This window comes from Salarias fasciatus, chromosome 4 (assembly GCF_902148845.1).
Source record: "Salarias fasciatus chromosome 4, fSalaFa1.1, whole genome shotgun sequence".
Classification (NCBI taxonomy): domain Eukaryota; kingdom Metazoa; phylum Chordata; class Actinopteri; order Blenniiformes; family Blenniidae; genus Salarias; species Salarias fasciatus.
The window spans coordinates 1,363,414-1,381,210 of NC_043748.1; the positions used below are offsets into that span (position 1 = coordinate 1,363,414).

At 49.5% G+C, this 17,797-nt stretch overlaps 1 protein-coding gene across 10 annotated transcripts in view; it reads left to right on the forward strand.

Annotated features, from left to right (window-relative positions):
* arhgap23a (Rho GTPase activating protein 23a) overlaps window positions 1-17,797 on the forward strand; it is a 78,765-nt gene that overhangs the window by 42,958 nt on the left and 18,010 nt on the right. For 4 of the 10 annotated variants that reach the window (XM_030090289.1, XM_030090291.1, XM_030090295.1 and 1 more), the window contains exons 1-6: window positions 5,059-5,340; window positions 10,883-11,086; window positions 14,494-14,518; window positions 14,969-15,061; window positions 15,743-15,821; window positions 16,564-16,624. In XM_030090289.1, coding sequence (XP_029946149.1) covers window positions 5,143-5,340; window positions 10,883-11,086; window positions 14,494-14,518; window positions 14,969-15,061; window positions 15,743-15,821; window positions 16,564-16,624 — 660 coding nt within the window. In that variant the 5' untranslated portion in view covers window positions 5,059-5,142. Of the gene's footprint in view, window positions 1-5,058; window positions 5,341-10,882; window positions 11,087-14,493; window positions 14,519-14,968; window positions 15,062-15,742; window positions 15,822-16,563; window positions 16,625-17,147; window positions 17,541-17,797 lie in introns of those variants that run through there. The other 6 variants (XM_030090296.1, XM_030090297.1, XM_030090294.1 and 3 more) reach the window with 3 other exon arrangements.

Below are 17,797 nucleotides of genomic sequence, written 5' to 3' on the forward strand. Positions count from 1 at the left end.
GCATGCGGTCAGGTGGGACACTTTCATCCTCCACCCTCCAGAAGTTTAGCCGCATTTTATTGTTGCTGTGGTTTTATCAGTGGGGGTGGGGGGGACCACCCAGGTCCTATCAGCTGTGGGTTGATGGGATATCTGACCCTGCCGCAGTTCGGCTCTGACTCCACCTGCTATCGTCCTGCACCTCGAAACCCACGACAGGTGTGACCCCTGCGACCCCCGGCCGCCGCCTCCCACCCCGACTCTGATCTGATCCATTAGTGACTGACTTACAAGCGCGGATCACCGATAGCCGCTCGCAGGTCAACCACTCAGCCCCGCTTACCCTCCACTCACACACACACACACACACACACACACACACACACACACACACACACACACACACACTGCCATTGTAGTAAGACTGCAGTGAGAAGCCCCCCCCACCCCCTCCCTTTGCCCCATCTCCCTGCTGAGTGGGCTCCTCTCCGCCCACATCTGCAGTGCCAGCCTGTGTCGAGGCTGCCCTCTAGTGGCTGCCGGCTGGCAGCTGCAACACACAGACACACACACACACACACACACACACACACACACACACACACACACACACACACACACACACACACTGTCACACCGACCTATAGATTGAGCAGCAAAGGGGGGGATTTACAGGAGATTAAAGTTAAAATTAACCTGCTTAAAACGGCCATGTCCTTTTTTCACCCAACCGTCTGCTTTTGTGGAATCCACTCCTCCAGATTACCCATATTATCTGTCTAGACAGAGAAATCGACTCGATCGCCGCACATTAGAAACCCCAGCCGGGATCAGATATACCGACCCTAACGTGTGATGGACTGATATTAGCTGTTGGCTGTTCTAAATTTAATTATAATTTACAACTGAAGCCATGGATAGTACATTTATTGCATTACAGAAGCAATTAATCAGTAGTAATGAGTTTTACATAACATGGCATGCTTTGTATCTGTAATGAACTGTTGAATTCGGTGGTCTTCAGGAGTGGGAGGATGAGGGTCTGATCCTGGAGCTGCAGCCTCTTTCAAACCTTCCAAGAAGTCATCTGTTACTGAGTCCTGGACTTCCTGACATTTTTCACATTCCTAATTCGCTTCCCTTGCACTTCCAATAAAATCACTTCCAACTTTGCACCTTTAATTCATTTAATAATTTACAACCACCGGTAAAAAGATGATATGCCCCTGTTTAAATGCATTTATACATTTTTCATTCCCATTTCTTCCTACATGGTAGAAAAACACTCAAGTCTGGATTTGTTTGAGACGCACACAAAACTTCCTGTAGTTTTTAATTTTTCTTTTTTGCAATTAGAAAACACATAATTTTGATTTTGTTTTGTCCTGTTACTCATTTTGTAACCGCTGCTGTGCGTCTTTGACTTTATTCATGCGAGGCCACAGATGGAACTGAGTCAGGACTGAATTCACGTCTCAGAACTGAGGACGCCACTTTTATTGTGTTAGTTACATCAGGCGCAGACTACATGTAAAGGCTTACAAATAACTTCAAATTAAAAGCGTCTTTTCATCCGAAAACTATCTAAAAACCATGAGTATCTCAGCATTTGCTCACAGCAAGAGCTTAGATTGTGAAGAAGAACTGGGATTCCACATCCTTCCACACTTGGTCTGGACACAGAGCAGAGGAGGGAAAAAGAAACGTTTGTTTTGTCTTGTGAGCGGGGCGCAGTGGAAAGAGCGCCGGCCTGCTTCTTTGTTAATCTGCTGGCCTGTTATGAGTATGAAGGAGGGATTAAAACATATCTCCTCTCTAATCTGTCCTTGCTGTTCTCTCTCCCGCATCCCCTCCCTCCTGCCGCCTTTCACTTTCCAGCGGTGTGTGTTATCAGAGGGGCGGCGAGGCGGCGCTCCCCCCGGGATCGCGCGCCCGCCTCTGGTTTCCCGGCTGGCAGGGCTCGACGCCGCCAGGCTGCCATGAAAAAGTGCTAATTTGAGGTTGTCTTCAAGGTGCAGATGGTTACAAGTCAGATAAGGGCGGCGTGCTGTCGCCGCCGCACACGGGGCCCGCATGCAGGCGATGGATGGATGTGGCGCTGCGGGCCTGCCGGGGCAGGCCTCCGCCCGGCCGTGCACGCCACGGCGTGGGTCGCTGGCGGGCCGGGTGTTATTGTCTGGGCTCCTCACCTGTGACTGTGTTCGGTCTGGTAAACTGTACCTCAAAGCCTCTTTGTTCCTCTTCTCTCCTGCCAGCCTCGCTTTCTTTCTCTCGCTCTTGGTTTCGCTCACATCTGTCCATCCAGGAGGAGAATAATCAGACCCCCTCTCTGCGCCTCCACCCCGGCAGGCGGTGCCATGAACCCAGACCTAGAACCCCCCCCCCCCCCCCCCCCCCCCCCCCCCCAGCCCCCCCAGCCCCTCCAGTTCCCTTCCTCACAGCCGCAGCCTTCTGGCTTCCAGAGGAACCATAATTACACGGCCCTGTGTATTTATACTCAGCTGTGACTCAGTGGGACATGTGGCATGCACTTGTGTTTACGTGCGCGCACGTGCAGACGGGGTGCGTGTGCACGTGCGCGCGCGTATTAGCGAGAGCGTAAAGCTGACTCAATAAACTATTTAGACCGGGGATAAATTGAGGGGAGGATCCGTCCAGAGCCCTTTAAAGTGAGGCCGTATAACTCTGGAGAGGAGAAAAAGTTACTCCGTCGCTGTCTGTTCATTTCTTTACACTTCATTCTTCTGTCTCTCAACAGAAAAGATTCCACTTATAATCTTTTAAAAAGAGCATTCAACTCATTTTTTTTGTTAAAATAGTTTATTAGAATTATGCTACTTTATTATTACATACAGGATTATTGATTATGAGTTGCACACATTGGGTAGATCTTTCTAAAGTTACAGTTACAATCAATAATCAGCCTTATCCTCTAAAAAAAAACATTTTTAACCAACTACTTTTTTTGCTTTGATCTCACTAAAATCAGCACAAATTCTGGCATCATTCTACCATCAAACACACGGTTTAAAAACTTTATACACCGAATTCCTTCTTTTTTAAGCCCATAATGGTTTTCCCTCATGGTGGTATTGTTGACAGCAGCTCATTGTTGTGCTGCCCTCTGCCTGTCTGAGCAGCACACTTTATATTGCATCAGCCTGAACGAGTGTGTATCTTCATTTGCGACTTCTTCTGGCCTGCATTTGCTGCTTTTGTCATGTTTTATTTGTCTCAGTGTGTGATTATTACAGCTGCTGTCTGCAACATTAGTTTTTTTTTTTTTTTTTTTTTAGCGATGCCAAAGGGGTGTGTGTGTGTGTGTGTGTGTGTGTTTAGTCCTGCAGAGATTTATACATTGCATAATGATCAGTGACTCCTGAGCCCTCATGTCCTCTGTCTTTAATGTTGGTGGTGGAGGAGCCGTTCCCGCCTGCAGTGTGTGTTTCTGGCCGGCGAGCTGCGGCGTATCCAGAGGGTATAATCTCTGCGCCTGTCGCGGCCCTCTCCCTCCAAGTCGAGTCGGTACTTGCCCCGCTGTGCGGCAGGTGAAACCTGTCTAACCTCGCCGGTAACGGATGTGCGCTGCGTGAGCGTCGGTCGGGGAGGGTGGGGGGGGGGGGTTGGTTGAGAGCAAGTCGGTCACCTGAGCGCCGCTCTCACGTCTCCGGACGCCTGGCTGTTTGGTGAGAACTCTGGACCCCTCGCTGACTGATTTAGTGCTGCTCGGCGCTGAAGGGCGGGATCCACATGTGTGTGAAAATGTGGGCTCAGTAAAGAGGTTATGTTGACACACAGCACAGCTTTTTACAACCCTGCAGCTCCTGTTATTCTCCTTCTCTCGCCGCTCTGGATTTTGTTTTATTTCAGTTTAACCACCGTCATCCTCCCTCCTCTTCATTTTCCCCTCTTAAACAAAACTAAAAGAAGTGAAATAGTGAGAACAGCAGCAAGGCAAATGTTTTTCTTCTCTCTTTGTGCTGGAAATTGGCCTCTTTTTCTTTTCTCTCTCTCTTTTTTTTTCTTTTTTTTTGTTTGTCTCCTCTCTGACTGGAGGGGAGGCGGTGGAGGGAGGGCCGGCTTTTTGTGAAGTTTAGCGCCAGGATCATAGCTTTGTCACTGTGATTGTGTCGCTCACACACTCACACACACACACACACACACACATACATGCAGCACACGTGCGCCGCCACCACCGGGCTTCCTCTTCATCTTTCACACCGAGGGACCTACACAGGATTTTAACCCGCCACCGGCAGATTCCCTCGCCGCCGCAGGCCTGCGCCCCCCCCCCACTCCACCGACGCCCCGGGGGGGTTTTCTGGATCGCACCTCACCGTACAAGAGCTGTCTGTCAGTCAGACCGGCCGGTGTGCGAGGAATGAGCGACTGGACTGAGTCACATAAAACAAGAAAGAAAGAGAAAGCAGAAGAGAAAAGGAGGGACTTAAGGCAGAGAGGGATGGAATAGCCGATGCTCGCCGCGACGGAAGACAGTCGGAGCCTGAGAGAGATGAAGAGATTTATCCGGGACTAGAAGGAGAGAAGGAGGACTGAAGAAAAGAGAGAGAGCGAGAGAGAGAGAGACAGAGAGAGAGAGGGAATCCATTCCTCTGGGACGGCAGTGTGTGTTTTGGGGGTGGACAGAGTGGCTTTGTATGCAGAGCATCTCTGGACACCGACGGGAGGGACGCAGTCAGTTGTTCTCCGTGTGTGTCCGTGGTGAAACCAGACCTACCTCCGGTCCCCGCGGGGCACACACACACTCACACTCACACACACACACACACACACACACACGCACACACACACACACACACACACTCCTCCATCTGCTGCCCAGGAGTCTGCCGTCTGCTCCCTCTGGGCTGGAGCCTGCAGACTCGCCGGAGGTCAGGACTGCTCAGCTCTGATGTGGAACTTGTGGGATTAAAAACTTTTCCTCAATGGAGCAGATCCGGGAGTCAAGAAGTTCTTGAGAGACCTGGCTCGGCGGGGGTTCGGCATCCCCGTGTAGGAAACTTTACAGCTGAAACCAGCCATCCTCTTTGGGTCTGACCGAGCCGTCTTGCGTTTCTGCGTCGGTCTGTGACTTTTCCCCGGGCGCGAGCGGCCCGCGCTTGGCGGCGAGCGATGTGGATGTGAGGAGACGGAGCCACCCCGATGCCCGCTGCTATGCTCCCGTGCCCTGCGCCGGCCGGGTCCGACTGGAGCTTCCAGAACCCGGTGGGGGTGGACTGCAGCTCCCCCGAACCCCGCTGCATCTGGCTGGCGGTGCTCCGCGGGACCGCCGGCCCACCGCCGGCGCCTGCGCCTTCTGCCATGCCCACCGGGCACAGCCAGAGCTTTCACCTGCCCAGGGTAAGGAAGGAGAGGTTTTGACGAGAAGCATCGGAAGTGTCTGGACAGGTTCACCAATCCATCACACACAGTCAGGTTCACATCTTTTAATGAGGAGGGGATGCAGGGTACAGAGAATCCAACTTTTCTTTCAAACTGGCAAATCTATTGTTGAAATTGATTGACATGAGCAGCTTAGAAGATGATTCAAATGCATTGTTTGGTGGCCATGGAGATGCTTGTGGTTCTGTAGAATCACTATCAGGCGCTTTGATATCAGCAGAGCAGCCTCCAGAAAGCACAGCGTCGCCATTGTTCAGAGTCTTAAGCGCTCGGCTGACAGGTTGACAGATTCCTTAACCGTTCAGGTACGAGGCTGCGGTTCTTCGAGGCACGCGTTGTTTACACTGTGGGGGGGAAACTCGGATGCTTTCGTGCCGGTGAATTTAGTTGAAGCGGTTTATAGCTGTGATTAATCCGAACTGGTTTATTCTGTCGTCTCATGAAGCTGGTTTCACTTTGTGATTGAAGGTATTTCTCCTCTTGTGAAAAGTCAATGAGTTATAATAATTCTGGTTCTCAAACATATCTATCATTTGATATACTTACATTTAAGCACTTTTAATCACTGAATTAATCACGGTTGATATAACCTCCGGTGCAACCTTCTTTCCAATGTCCCGTTCAGCACAGTGCTGGAAGACACAGCATTCAAAAACATCTAAATAAAATCAGTAGGCACTTTCCCAGGCCTGCTCTAGATTCCAGAAAGCATTGTGATTTTCTGAAAACCTTTGACGCTGCATATTTCCTCCACTGGTCTGATTCAGGCTATATTTGCATTCCTCTCCGCAACTTTCTTGGCATTTTCACCCGTGTGATCTTGAATTTGTGCCACACTGACCCTTCACCTTCCTCGGAGGGGCTTCTAATCAGTGGTAATGGGCAGATGATGGAGGCTGCTAAGTGCCACTCTTAGCAAGGCGGCGAGCTGTGCAATTGTGCATCCCCACCACCTTTCCCACCCCACCCCCCTTTCAAATGCCCTCAGAATTTAGGGCATCGCTTCAACACATGATGCCATTTTCACTGCGTTGGGCTTCATGTGGAATATTACTTCCCTGTTTTTTCCTCTTGATATTTTTTCTTCTGGTTGGACCCATCCTCCCCCCCCCCCCCCCCCCCTCCCTCCCTCCCTCCCTCCATCCGTTGACACAGTTAAGAAATGCCACCATCAGGAATGTTTGGAGGGGAGGAGGAGGAGGAGTTGTACGGACACAGCTGGGACAAACACAACACTGTACTCCATTTACATTTGTGAGATTCTTGTGATGGATTCACTCCAAACGAGAGAGAAAAGCATCTTTTTTTTTATAATGAATTAATGTTACTCCGTTAAAGCACAGTTGTTGCGATCAGCTGGTGATGGCGATGAAGAAACCTGTTATGATGTGGTTGAAATATCTTTTTTTTTTTATATATACATATATATATGTATAAGTGTAGGAAAATTATAGTTTTCTTGAGAAGAGAACACAAAATCTAATTATACATGGATTTCCTGTCTCTTTTTTTTGGGTTAGAAGCAGCTGCAGGGAGGATAGACAGAAGGCATGAGAAGTCCCCAGGACAGGTTAATCATACGCTGACTGTGTGCCTCATGCCCACTCTGCCCACTGGGCCACCGAGTCACGCTGTAAAAGCTATTCTGGAGCCGCGGCTCCGCCGGGAGCCCGCGGGGCCCCGTCAGAAAGAGGAGGCACGAGGAGCCGGCTGTGCCCGGCGGCCGGATGGGTTTCAGTTAAACAAAGGGAAAGTACGATATGCTGTAAACCCTGTTTAACTGACGTTGCCTCATCACCCGACGGCCTGGTTGAGCTGACAATGGGGTCGGACTGGTTTTTGAGCACACATACCAAATTCATATTGACAGAGACGTGCACACACACACACACACACACACACACACACACACACACACATATGCTCATAAAACATCTTGTTATGTAAATTACAGAGGGATGTACACTATGTGCGCCTGTGCTGCTCTTATTTTCAATCTGCCCCGAGCTCGTTAAAGGCCCGCTGTGCTTTCTCGGCGTCCAGTGCGGACATTCGGACATGCATCCGTCTCACGAGACCCGGCATGCACGTGGACCAGCCGGGCGTCGCTCCCCCCGTGCGGCCGGTGAGTCCCAGCGGGTCCAGAGAGGGTCGGGACCAGTTCTGATTTTCGGTTTTTCCGGCGTCCGCCGTCCCCTCCCGGCAGCTGCGTGGGCTCAGGGCGGCAGGACACAGACGGCCGCCGGGATTAAAGGCCCGTCAGCATTTGTAACGGCAGTAAAGCTCCACTTTTCAAACAGGTTGCAGCTCTCAGCTGTTTAAAAGGGCATTATTGTTCTGTCCTGCTGGGGTTTTAGCAGGAGCCCGGCTCTCCGACAGACACAGCATTCCTCTGTGCTGCTCTACCTCTGGATGGGCTGGCAGGAAGAGTGTGTGTGTGCATGTGTGTGTGTGTGTGTGTGTTTGTGTGATTCACAGTACTGTCCTCTACCAGGAAAGCCCACTAGAAACAAAATGAGTGACACTGTTTTATTATTTGTTTTTTTGTTTTTAGTATTTTTATCCCAAATAAAGTTAACAGTGCTGCAATTTAGGAGTTTTTGAAGTGCGGGATATGATACAGTCGATATCAGTCGAATGTTCGACTCCCTTCGATACGATATGTATTTTCAATCGCTGCTGGCGTTGAGATCCACAGCCAGTTGAAAGCAGCGCTTGTTTGGCATTTTAAAAACAGCAGTTTTCAGCTGTTTGAGGAAAGCGTGCTTCAGTCATGGCACTGCTCTCTCCTTCTGTCTTTCTCAGCCATGCATTTTAATTATAGGCTCCTTAATTGAAGTCAGAAGGAGAAATATCCAGAGGGAAGAGATTTCTGCTGCGTCTGTGTGTGTGTGAGTGTGTGCTGTCAAACTGCACCACTTAACCCACTGAACACCCACTCCAAACAGGAAGCTGTGGCGTGGCATTACAAGCCACCGCGCTGCATATTCAGTTTGCTCCAGCGAGGCTTCCCCGTGCGTTGAAGTGAGAAAGTCTTCAGGTGATAATGGGATCCCTCAGGGCTCTGAATTATCTGCGTGGCGTGCAGGGGCTGTTTGTTATTGTAAGGAGCTTCAGCAGGCAAGGTCTTTCTGAAACATTTCCTGACAAAAAAAAAAAAAAAAAACCCAAAAAAAACAGGCATAAACATTTGAAATTTCTACAAGAACAGGAAGAAATACCAAACGTCTATATTCTCCAATATTCTCCAAGCAAAACAAGAGCATGGTTTCCTCTCATCTGTGTGTCGAGTGTAGATGGGAAGTGAGGATTACAGTGGAAACCACAGGGGAAAAAATTCCAGCTGCCTGAAGCGGCCGTCCCGTCCTGAAGAGGCCGGTTCGCAGCGTCTTCCTCCGCTGTTTTCTTTGGTGGCAGACGAGGTGGCAGCTCACATGAGAGGTGTTTAACTGGCCTCTCGTCGGGGGGGCGGGGGGCAGACAGAGAGACACGGCCCACTCGGTCCAGAGCAGCCGAGTGGGAGACGGCCCTGGCTCGGAGACCCAGTCAGACCCTGTGTGTTTTGGGTAATCACAGGGTTTGGTATTCCCAGCGCCGGGAGGGGCCATGCGGTCGAAACCGGCATGCTGGAGCCTGTCCCCGGCTGGGGCCCGATACTCCACCTCCTCCTCCTCCTCCTCCTGCCCTCCGTCCTCCTCGGCCTTCTCCTCTCATTCAGGCTCCTGGAGCTCCCTCCCCTCCCGGGCCAGCTGCAGAGTGTGTTCCAACTTGTCCAAACCAAACCGCTCCCTCTGAGGAATTCACTCCGTCTCTTCCTCCTTTCACCCCTCTGCTTTTTCATTTCCTCTTTTCTTTCTTCCCGCCCGCTCCCTCTCTCGCAGATTTTTGTCTTCCTTTATCATTTTAATGCGACACTCCTTCGCTTCCCTCACGCACTTTCTTTATGCGGGGCTAAAGCGGCATAATGGGCTCCGCTGCACGCCTCTCTGAGAAAATAGCAGGGGTTGCTTTACATTGTTTAGTCATGCCAGACTGAAGATTAGAATCACAAAGATTTATGGATCTTCGTCTCCAAAATATATGCTCCCTAAATTCACTCTTGCATTTAGTGGAAAATCAGCAGAATTAGCTAAAAGTATAGCCAGACTTTAAGGGGGAAATAGGTACTTTACTGCAGCGTGTGTGGAAGTGTGTCCACCACAAGATCATCGCTTCTTCTAAAACATATGTTTAACACATTTGTTCTGCTGATTGATGTAGAGTGGTATATATGAGTGGTGTATATATCAGTTTAGAGAGAGCAAACTCTCCATTCATCATTATTGAAGCTTTATATAACACGAGCGATGGAGCGATGCAACGCTTCTGTGTACATCCTCAAGAGACAATCACTCACATTCTCACCTCCACGAAAGGAATCCAGAGGAAAAAAACACACACCTGCAAAGTTGAGAGTGTAAACTATTACACCAACACGTGGAGCCTGACCAACGGCTTCTGGCAGATCTATTAACATTTTGGTCTGCTTGTTAATTTGTGTATATTTCGTCTTTGTCCTGCTAAGATGTGCTCTATCGACCTCTAAATTTGAAGCGGCTGAAGAGACTAATCAGTTTGTCGTCTCAGTTTAACCCGTCCTGAAGGAGCAGTGGTTTGATCAAATCAGTATTGATCCTTAAGGTCACCAGATCCGTTCTCGGAAGCACCTCCGTGATGGAGGCGAGCCGGTCGTCCCGCCCCTCCGATGCTTCCCCGCTTCCTTCTCCCAGCCTGCCGCTTCCTGTTGTTGTGTGACCAAAAGTTGACCTGCTAGGTCAAGTGTGTGTGTGTATGTGCTCTTCTGTTGGTGTGTAAGCGCACACACACACACACACACGCGCTGAGTGTTTTCGCGCAGACGGGAAGTGAAACGCGGGGTGTGTGTTGCAGGCCGCGGGTGGACACTGCAGTCTAGACACGTTCACCTCCGACTCTAAAACATAAAAACACAAACATGTTCCCACAAACTTCGACTCTTCTTCGTGGTCCCCCTCGTCCTCCGGCCCTCCGGCGTGTGTTTGGTCAGGTGACGGCGTGTGACTGACAGATGTGGGTCGTCGGGGCAGCGGGAGGGTGACAGTTCTCTCGTGTGTCCGTCAGCTGGGTTCACCGGGCTTATTTACTCAGCGGCGGGAACCAGACATTTGGAGAGCGGGTGGAAATCGAGCTCCGGGTCCCGATTCCCGCTGCAGCTCTTCCTCCTTTGATCAGCGACGGCCGCTGCAGCAGCTTGAGCCGCTTTCAGGACTTTCATGAAGGAGTCGTCCAACTTTAGATGTATTGCTTTGGGAAAAATAAAAGTATTGTTGCTTTTGAAAGGAAACCATCTGCAAACGTGACGATCTCTTCTTAGATTGCTGCACTTCCACACGTCTTTGTGGATTTCATGCCTCTTGAATGTCAGCAGAATTCTGTCTCCCAGTCTTTCCAGTCCTCAGTCATGATATCTCTGTGTTTCCAGGCTAAGGGGCGGAGGGATGGTCTCTCCTCAGCCAGTGACAACCCTCGGCCGCCGATGGCGACCCGGCCGGGAAGGGAGGGGGTCGGCATGGGCTGGAAGGGTCCCCGGACGCTGGTCCTCCATAAGAACTCCCAGGGTTTCGGTTTCACGCTGCGCCACTTCATCGTTTACCCTCCAGAGTCCGCCCTGCACACCAACCTCAAGGTGAGGCCGCCACGGCGGCAGGGTGAACTTCAGAACACTCCAAGGTTGTCAAATTGAGGCGTATCAACTCACCTCTTTATGAAAGCAGTCTTTGAAATGGCTAGAAATGAATTATTTCAGAACTCCGGTGTACTCTTTTAGTGCACTAAGTTTCTTTGCACTAAAAAGAAAACCGTCGCCACGCCGCTCTCGCGGCGCTGCTTGTCGCGTGCAGTTTCCATTTCATCCGAGCGGACGTTTAACAGGGTTCGCCAAAGCTTCGGCTGAGCTTGCTGAACTCAGGCCTGAGCCAATTTGAGCCTGGAGATAAAGCTAATCATTCTGCAGCCGAGGGTCACAGAGGTTGAGCCGAGTAAAAATGAACACAAAAGACAAAGGAGAAAATGAGCTTATCTGACTGAAGACCACAGACTGAACCAGCAGAAGCTGTTCAGCGTCTTATTGAAGGAACAACACAAGAGTTGTGGACTTAAGAGCTCAAAAAAAAACAACGGTGTGTCTCTTATTTTGAAAATCACAATAAATGCGCTGAAAAGTTTCCGTGCCATCTTGTTTTGGTCCTTGGTGAATTCAGGATTGTTCTGGCGATGCAGAACGAGCGAGCGAGCGGCCGTTTAGCTCTCTGAGGTGTGGGGGCAAACATCTCCAGATGTGAAATTGAGGGATGTGGAGGCCGGGGTGGGGCGAGCCAGACCAAACAAGGCCGCTATTATCTTTATTTTTTTATTTTTTTAACTGCCCCGCCATCCAGCAGCTGCAGATAGCAGCGCAGCTTGAATGAGATCTGTTGTCTCAGCCTGGTGCCACTCTCTGGCAGGCCGGCCGGCCGTACCAGGCCGCGGCGGACAATAGGCCCACTGCTGGCCTTTGGCCCCGGTTCTGCCACTGTCTCCTCTGCTTCAGAGAAGACGAGGGTCACGTGATGTTTTTTTGGGACAATCGGACTCACAGAGCCCTCTGTTCTTATCTGAAGAGCCTGGGTGGAAATCTCCCAAATTACCCTCATAGAGTCCAATTATCAGAGCCTGCTGGCCGCTCGACTCCACTGCGCCCTCGTCCTGGAAACACCGCAGGGGTTTTCACTTCCATTGTTCGAGACAGAAGGTGCAACTGTTTCCCCTGTGTGGCACCAACAGAGGCGTCTTGTTGTTCAGTTTCATCTGCTTCCTTAAAAAAATAGAACAAACACACGCATCCTTCTCTCACCTTCCTCCATACGCAACAGTGTGACATCCTCCGAAGTGTGAGACGCCCCCATTTTCACAGCTTCACCTCTCCCTTTGAGTATTTGCAAATAACTAAAACTACAGACAGTCAAACTATGCCATTCGTTTGTGAAAGCACATATTTAGAACTCATTTTATTTGAAGTGTTGTCACAAAAGTAATAAGCTTTCTAAAAATGTGGCAGATGTTGCTGTTTAAAACTCAAACACGTGGATTAGTAGAACACAGAGAACCAGTGCAATTACATTCACCTGCAGACTGAATGATATCCACTGAACGTATTGTACATGTCAAATGTCAGCATAATACTGCATTTAAAATACATTTGAGGATGAATATTGACTCTGAATTGCTGTAACTCATGTAAATTAGGCTCGAAGATAGATGGATCAATGTCAAATGCTGAATTTTTCTTCTTAATGTTGATGTTTTTAATATTATGCACATTTTTCGGTCAGGCGCTTGATGGATATTGGTAGGACAAAGGCTTCTTCAAACCATAAATGTTGGAATTCCTCACAAAGGATGTGAGCCGAGACAGAAATAATTTTCACAAAGATTCCCAATGTGAAAACACTAGAGAGCCAATCAATAATGTCTAATCGTCAGGGGATTGCACTATCGTTCTGACCTGGATAAAAGCTAAACGGCAGATGAGGAAGAGGAAAGTGTGCCGCCCGTGTGTGGAGAACTCGTTTGTCCATATGCAAAACGGGATCAAGTTTGTCAGCAATTCTGAGTCTGCTCAGTCTGCATCGAGTGAAATCAGATATTACATGTGAAACAGTTGAAGTGTCTGAGTTTCGCTCATCGCTCTGCAACCTGCAGCTCCCAGCCTCCGGGACGTAGACATGGTCTCAAACAGGGACAAACAGTGTTTATCATCCAAAAGTTGAAAAGCTGAAGAATATTTGATCCAGGAAAATGTGCATTCCGTTGCCAGATGCCTTTTTCTTTAACTCTTAATGAGAATAACTAGTGGAAAACTGAAATCAGAGAGCGTTTCAGTACGATACATCCTGCATTCATTTGGTTTAGGAAAACCGATATCATGGTCAAACTGTAGTGTCTTCACTATGAGCGTCAGGCGTCTGCAGAAATGCTTCGCTCCCGTGCGCCGTGGCGTCTGCTGCCCGCCCTCCTCGGCCTCCTTGGTGCGGGGGCAGTCTGTAGGTGTCCCCTGCCCTCAGGTCTGTTCTGGGGTCTGGCCGCTGCCCTTTCTCTGCCTCTAAAGCCCCCCGGCATTGTCTGCAGATCCTGGAATGAGCCCACTCAGCGCGGCATAAAGCCGGGCAGCAGTCAGCCCACCCTGCCTCTGCCTCCAAACTGTCCACTCAGCGCGGTGCGCGCGTGTGCGTGCGCGTGCGCGCGTGTGTGTGTGTAGTTAGACCATCCGCTGCTGTCAAATCTGCCGTCGCCTCTGCATGAAGTCAGGAGTACCTGCAGACTGCTGAACCTGAAAGTCCGTCTCTGCGCAGGAGCTGCACGCTCATTAAAGAAAAAACAAACAAACACGTTTTCTCTCTGTGTGGCGATGACGCAGACGATCAACATCTCTGCGCCGCAGTCACACTCCGGGATGTCAGTTTGCTGCGCCGTGTGTTTGTTTTGGATGGGTTCGCTGCAACAAATTACTTCAGATTTGTGGGTGAAACTCATGTTTTTTCAAGCAGGGAAGAGCAAGAGCGTCGTTCACCTGCAGCAAAAGTGGCTTTGGAAAGAAAATAACCCCCCCGATCATCACTGTGCATAAATAAATCGGAGTGAAATCAGTCAAATAAGCCGGGATTTTCTGTGGTTTGTTGTCGTGGATTAATCTTCAATGCTACGACAACAAGATTTACACACAGGGTGCCACATGACAGCAAACAGGAGGGGTTGTTAACGCTCTGCCTGTGATGTTTGTGAATAAATTATTGTAACGCTGGAAAAAGAGGAGTTCAGAAGTAATTTATTTATTCAAATAATAATAAAAAAAAAATCTTAATTTTGCTCTTTTTTATTGTAATATGTAAAAAAAAACATGAAATGTCAGCTACAGGTAAATATTTTCTACTCTTAAATGTGTCTTGTAAAAGAAGTTGATGGTGCTGAGGAGAGTTTGACTGGTGTTTCTGTGTGTGTGTGTGTGTGTGTGTGTGTGTGTGTGCGTGTGCGTGTGTGTGTGTGTCTCCCCTGCAGGATGAGGAGAACGGGAACGGGAAGGGTGAGTTGTCTGTATTGTCTCTTTCTCTATAATCAAGGCGTCCTCCAGAGGAAGGTCAGGGATGCGGTGAGCAGGGACCTCCTGTCGCCTCAGCTCCGCAGCCTCTCTGCGCCACCTACAGGACACTGTGCAGCACTACAGCCACAGCACTGCTGTTCAGGAAATATTCACTTTGAAACAAACAGATGAGACTAAATGTTTATTTTAGTCTCCATTGTATGAAAGCAGCAGGAAGCTGCTTGTAGCTGCGGGGTTGGAAGCTCATTATTTACACTCTTGCATGATAACAGGATTGTAGTTTTTAGTCACAGTATCCAAAAAAACTTCCATCACAAGACCACCTTGAAGCGATCCCAGCATTCATGGTCACGGTTCAGCACTTTCTGCAGTTGGAGCGCGCGGTCCGTCCTTGATCTGTGCTCTTCTTCTTCTCTGGTGTTTGTAATTCAGGGTGTGAGAAAGGTCGCCTGGAGCCGATGGACACCATATTTGTGAAGAATGTCAGGGACAAAGGTCCGGCCCACCAGGCGGGCCTGTGCACAGGTAAGGCCCTCATCACGCCGGCGCTGGGACATTACAGTTTGCATTGCAAATGGGTTGGGAAGAGCTGAGGTCATGCGATCCTGCTCACTGTAAAATATTGTGAATGAGGCCGAGGAGGCCGGGCAGGGAAGGAATACCAGCTGAGACGAGGAGGATGGCGGTGATATAACGCAGACATCAGTCAGCTTCTGGGCCGTATTTGGATGAGGCACAGCTGTTTTCCTGCCTCAGCAGCGCAGAAGCACACACACACACACACTCACACACACCGGCGGAGTGTGAGGCGAGCTGTCACATCCACAAAGTCTCTTCCTTACTTGAGCATATGCAAACACACAGCCTGAGCTCTGTGTGTGGGTTTCAGCTTACAGGAAGTCTTTTCCACTGTCCTTGTTATTTAACAGCAACACTTTGTAACCGATTGGATTATTGATGATGACGATTAAAGCACATTTCAGACTCTTCATCGCTCACCAAGATAACGGTGTAGTATCAATCTGAAGTATTTCAAGTTGTGAAGTGTTTTGTGTGTGGAGTATAAATGTTATGCTTGATGACTGTCGAATCAATTACTGACTGTAGTAATAACATTTATTTGACTGTGTTATTGTAAAGCCAGCCTCAGGAAACCGAGCTCATCCTTGATTCTTCTTGTGACGGTGTGTGTGTTCTGTCCTGCAGGGGACCGGCTGGTGAAGGTGAACGGGGAGAGCGTTCTGGGGAAGACGTACTCGCAGGTGATCGCCCTCATTCAGAACAGGTACGGCGTCCTCCGCCTGTCAGGCTGTTGGTTTACGCTGTTTGCTCAACACACAGGCGACAAGCAGAAAGAAAAAAGAAGAAGTCACCGGTGTTAGTTTTTGCTGAAGCGTACCCTGAAGCAATGTAGTCTTTACACACACACACACATACACACTTCATTCTTTATCATTTCAATTGGGACAAAAAGAAAAACTCTTCCTCTTGGTGAGATTATTACTAAATTTATCCCATTATGTTGATAATTATCGGGGAGATGGTTGTAATGAGTGTTCTATAACCTCTTGATGACCAATCGTTTCACTTTTCTTTAAATTTATAGGAACAACTGACAAAGCAATTAATCATTTTGAACAATATTCAGATTTTTTGAGACGTGTCTTTGTATTTTACCGCTCTCTTCTTGGTCACCAGACCTCTGATGCACAATCCATCTGACACCAACGTTCTTGTTCACAACATTTGAGATCTCTCTGACATTCTCAGTGATTTACACGAGGGTGGCTCTCACCTTGAGCACTGGGAACTGGCGTGGCGCTAAAAAACCAGAGCGTGCTGTGAAAGTAAATGACAGCACTGACACTGAGGATGAAGCAGTTCAATGCGAATCAGTTTTGGAGAATTCAAAGTCAGATTGTCCTTATAAAGGAAAGGAGCCTTTTCCCTCCTCATCCAGTCCATTTTTCTCCTATATCTCTTGCTTAATCCTGCTGTCCTCCCTTCTTTCTTTTTGTGCCTCGCAGTGAGAGTGTGCTGGAGCTCTCCATTATGCCAAAAGACGAAGACGTGCTTCAGTTGGTAAGTGTGAGTACGACGCTTTTCCTCCCTGCCCCTCCTAAATAAAACCACTTCTCGTAACTTATCGGGACTGCACGTATCATTTCACAACCTTTCTGGAAACGGTGTGCGATTGTTTGCAGAGGTGAAGCAGGATTCACCCCCGTCACTGTGGAGGAATGTGGAGGTTTAGTGGGAATGGCTGCGGAGTGACTCACGTGGACGTTTTGCTCTGTGTTTAGATTACAACACGCGTTCATTACAGGCCCGGCGTCGGAGTTGGCGTTTGAAAATAACAACTGGGCGCTCGCTCACACGCCCATGCACTGTACATTTTTGTCGCTCCGCAGGTCGCTCCGCGCTCGCTCGCATGACCCGACATGCACGGTTTCCCGGCCCCTCCCACGAACCCGGAGCGCCGTGTTCGACACACACGAGCACATCATCGGCGGGGTTTAAATGAATCCGCTTCGCGCACGCGAGGCGAAACACCAGCGAGCCACTGAAAAGACACACAAAAAACACGTTGTTTTATGGTTCTAAACCCCGTCCGGTGAAGTGGCGCTCCTCCCCTCGCTGCTGCGCCTGAATCTGCCGCATTCCTCGCATGACATCAGCAGCGCTGCGCCTCCCTCCACACTCCCACAGGGTGGAGTAAGACGGAGAATGAGAGGGAGGAGAGAGGCAGCTTTTGGAAGTATCCGAGAGAGGAGGACAAAACAAGGCGATCAGGAAACTCGGCACAAAAAAACACAGAGGAGGAAGCGGCGAGACGCGGGATGTTTTGGGAGGAGAGCGCGGCGTGACGGACGGCGGGTCTTAGGAGAAGGAGCTCATCCCCTGATCTTCCTCCTCCTCCGGCGTGTGTTTTGTGGCGACTGCAAAGTTTGACAGAAACGCCGAGGAGAGGCTCCGGCGGCCGCTGGACAGCCTCGACCATTAGGTAAATCTTTTAGGAGCGTTCAAACTCATGAGCCTCCTGGAAGTTCTTGTAGCTGATGCTGAGATCGTCATTTGGCGATAATAAGTTTGATATCTGCAGCGTGAGTGTGTTGACCCAGGGACGGGTGTATCTGCAGCTGGCTGCTGTGCGGCGCCGCGGCTTTAGCTCCAGGGAGTTCATGTTGTTAGCTTGCGTGTGTTTGTGCTAAGAGCCCCAGAGACAAACTGTGGCAGGGAGGAGGTTGAACCGAGACATTC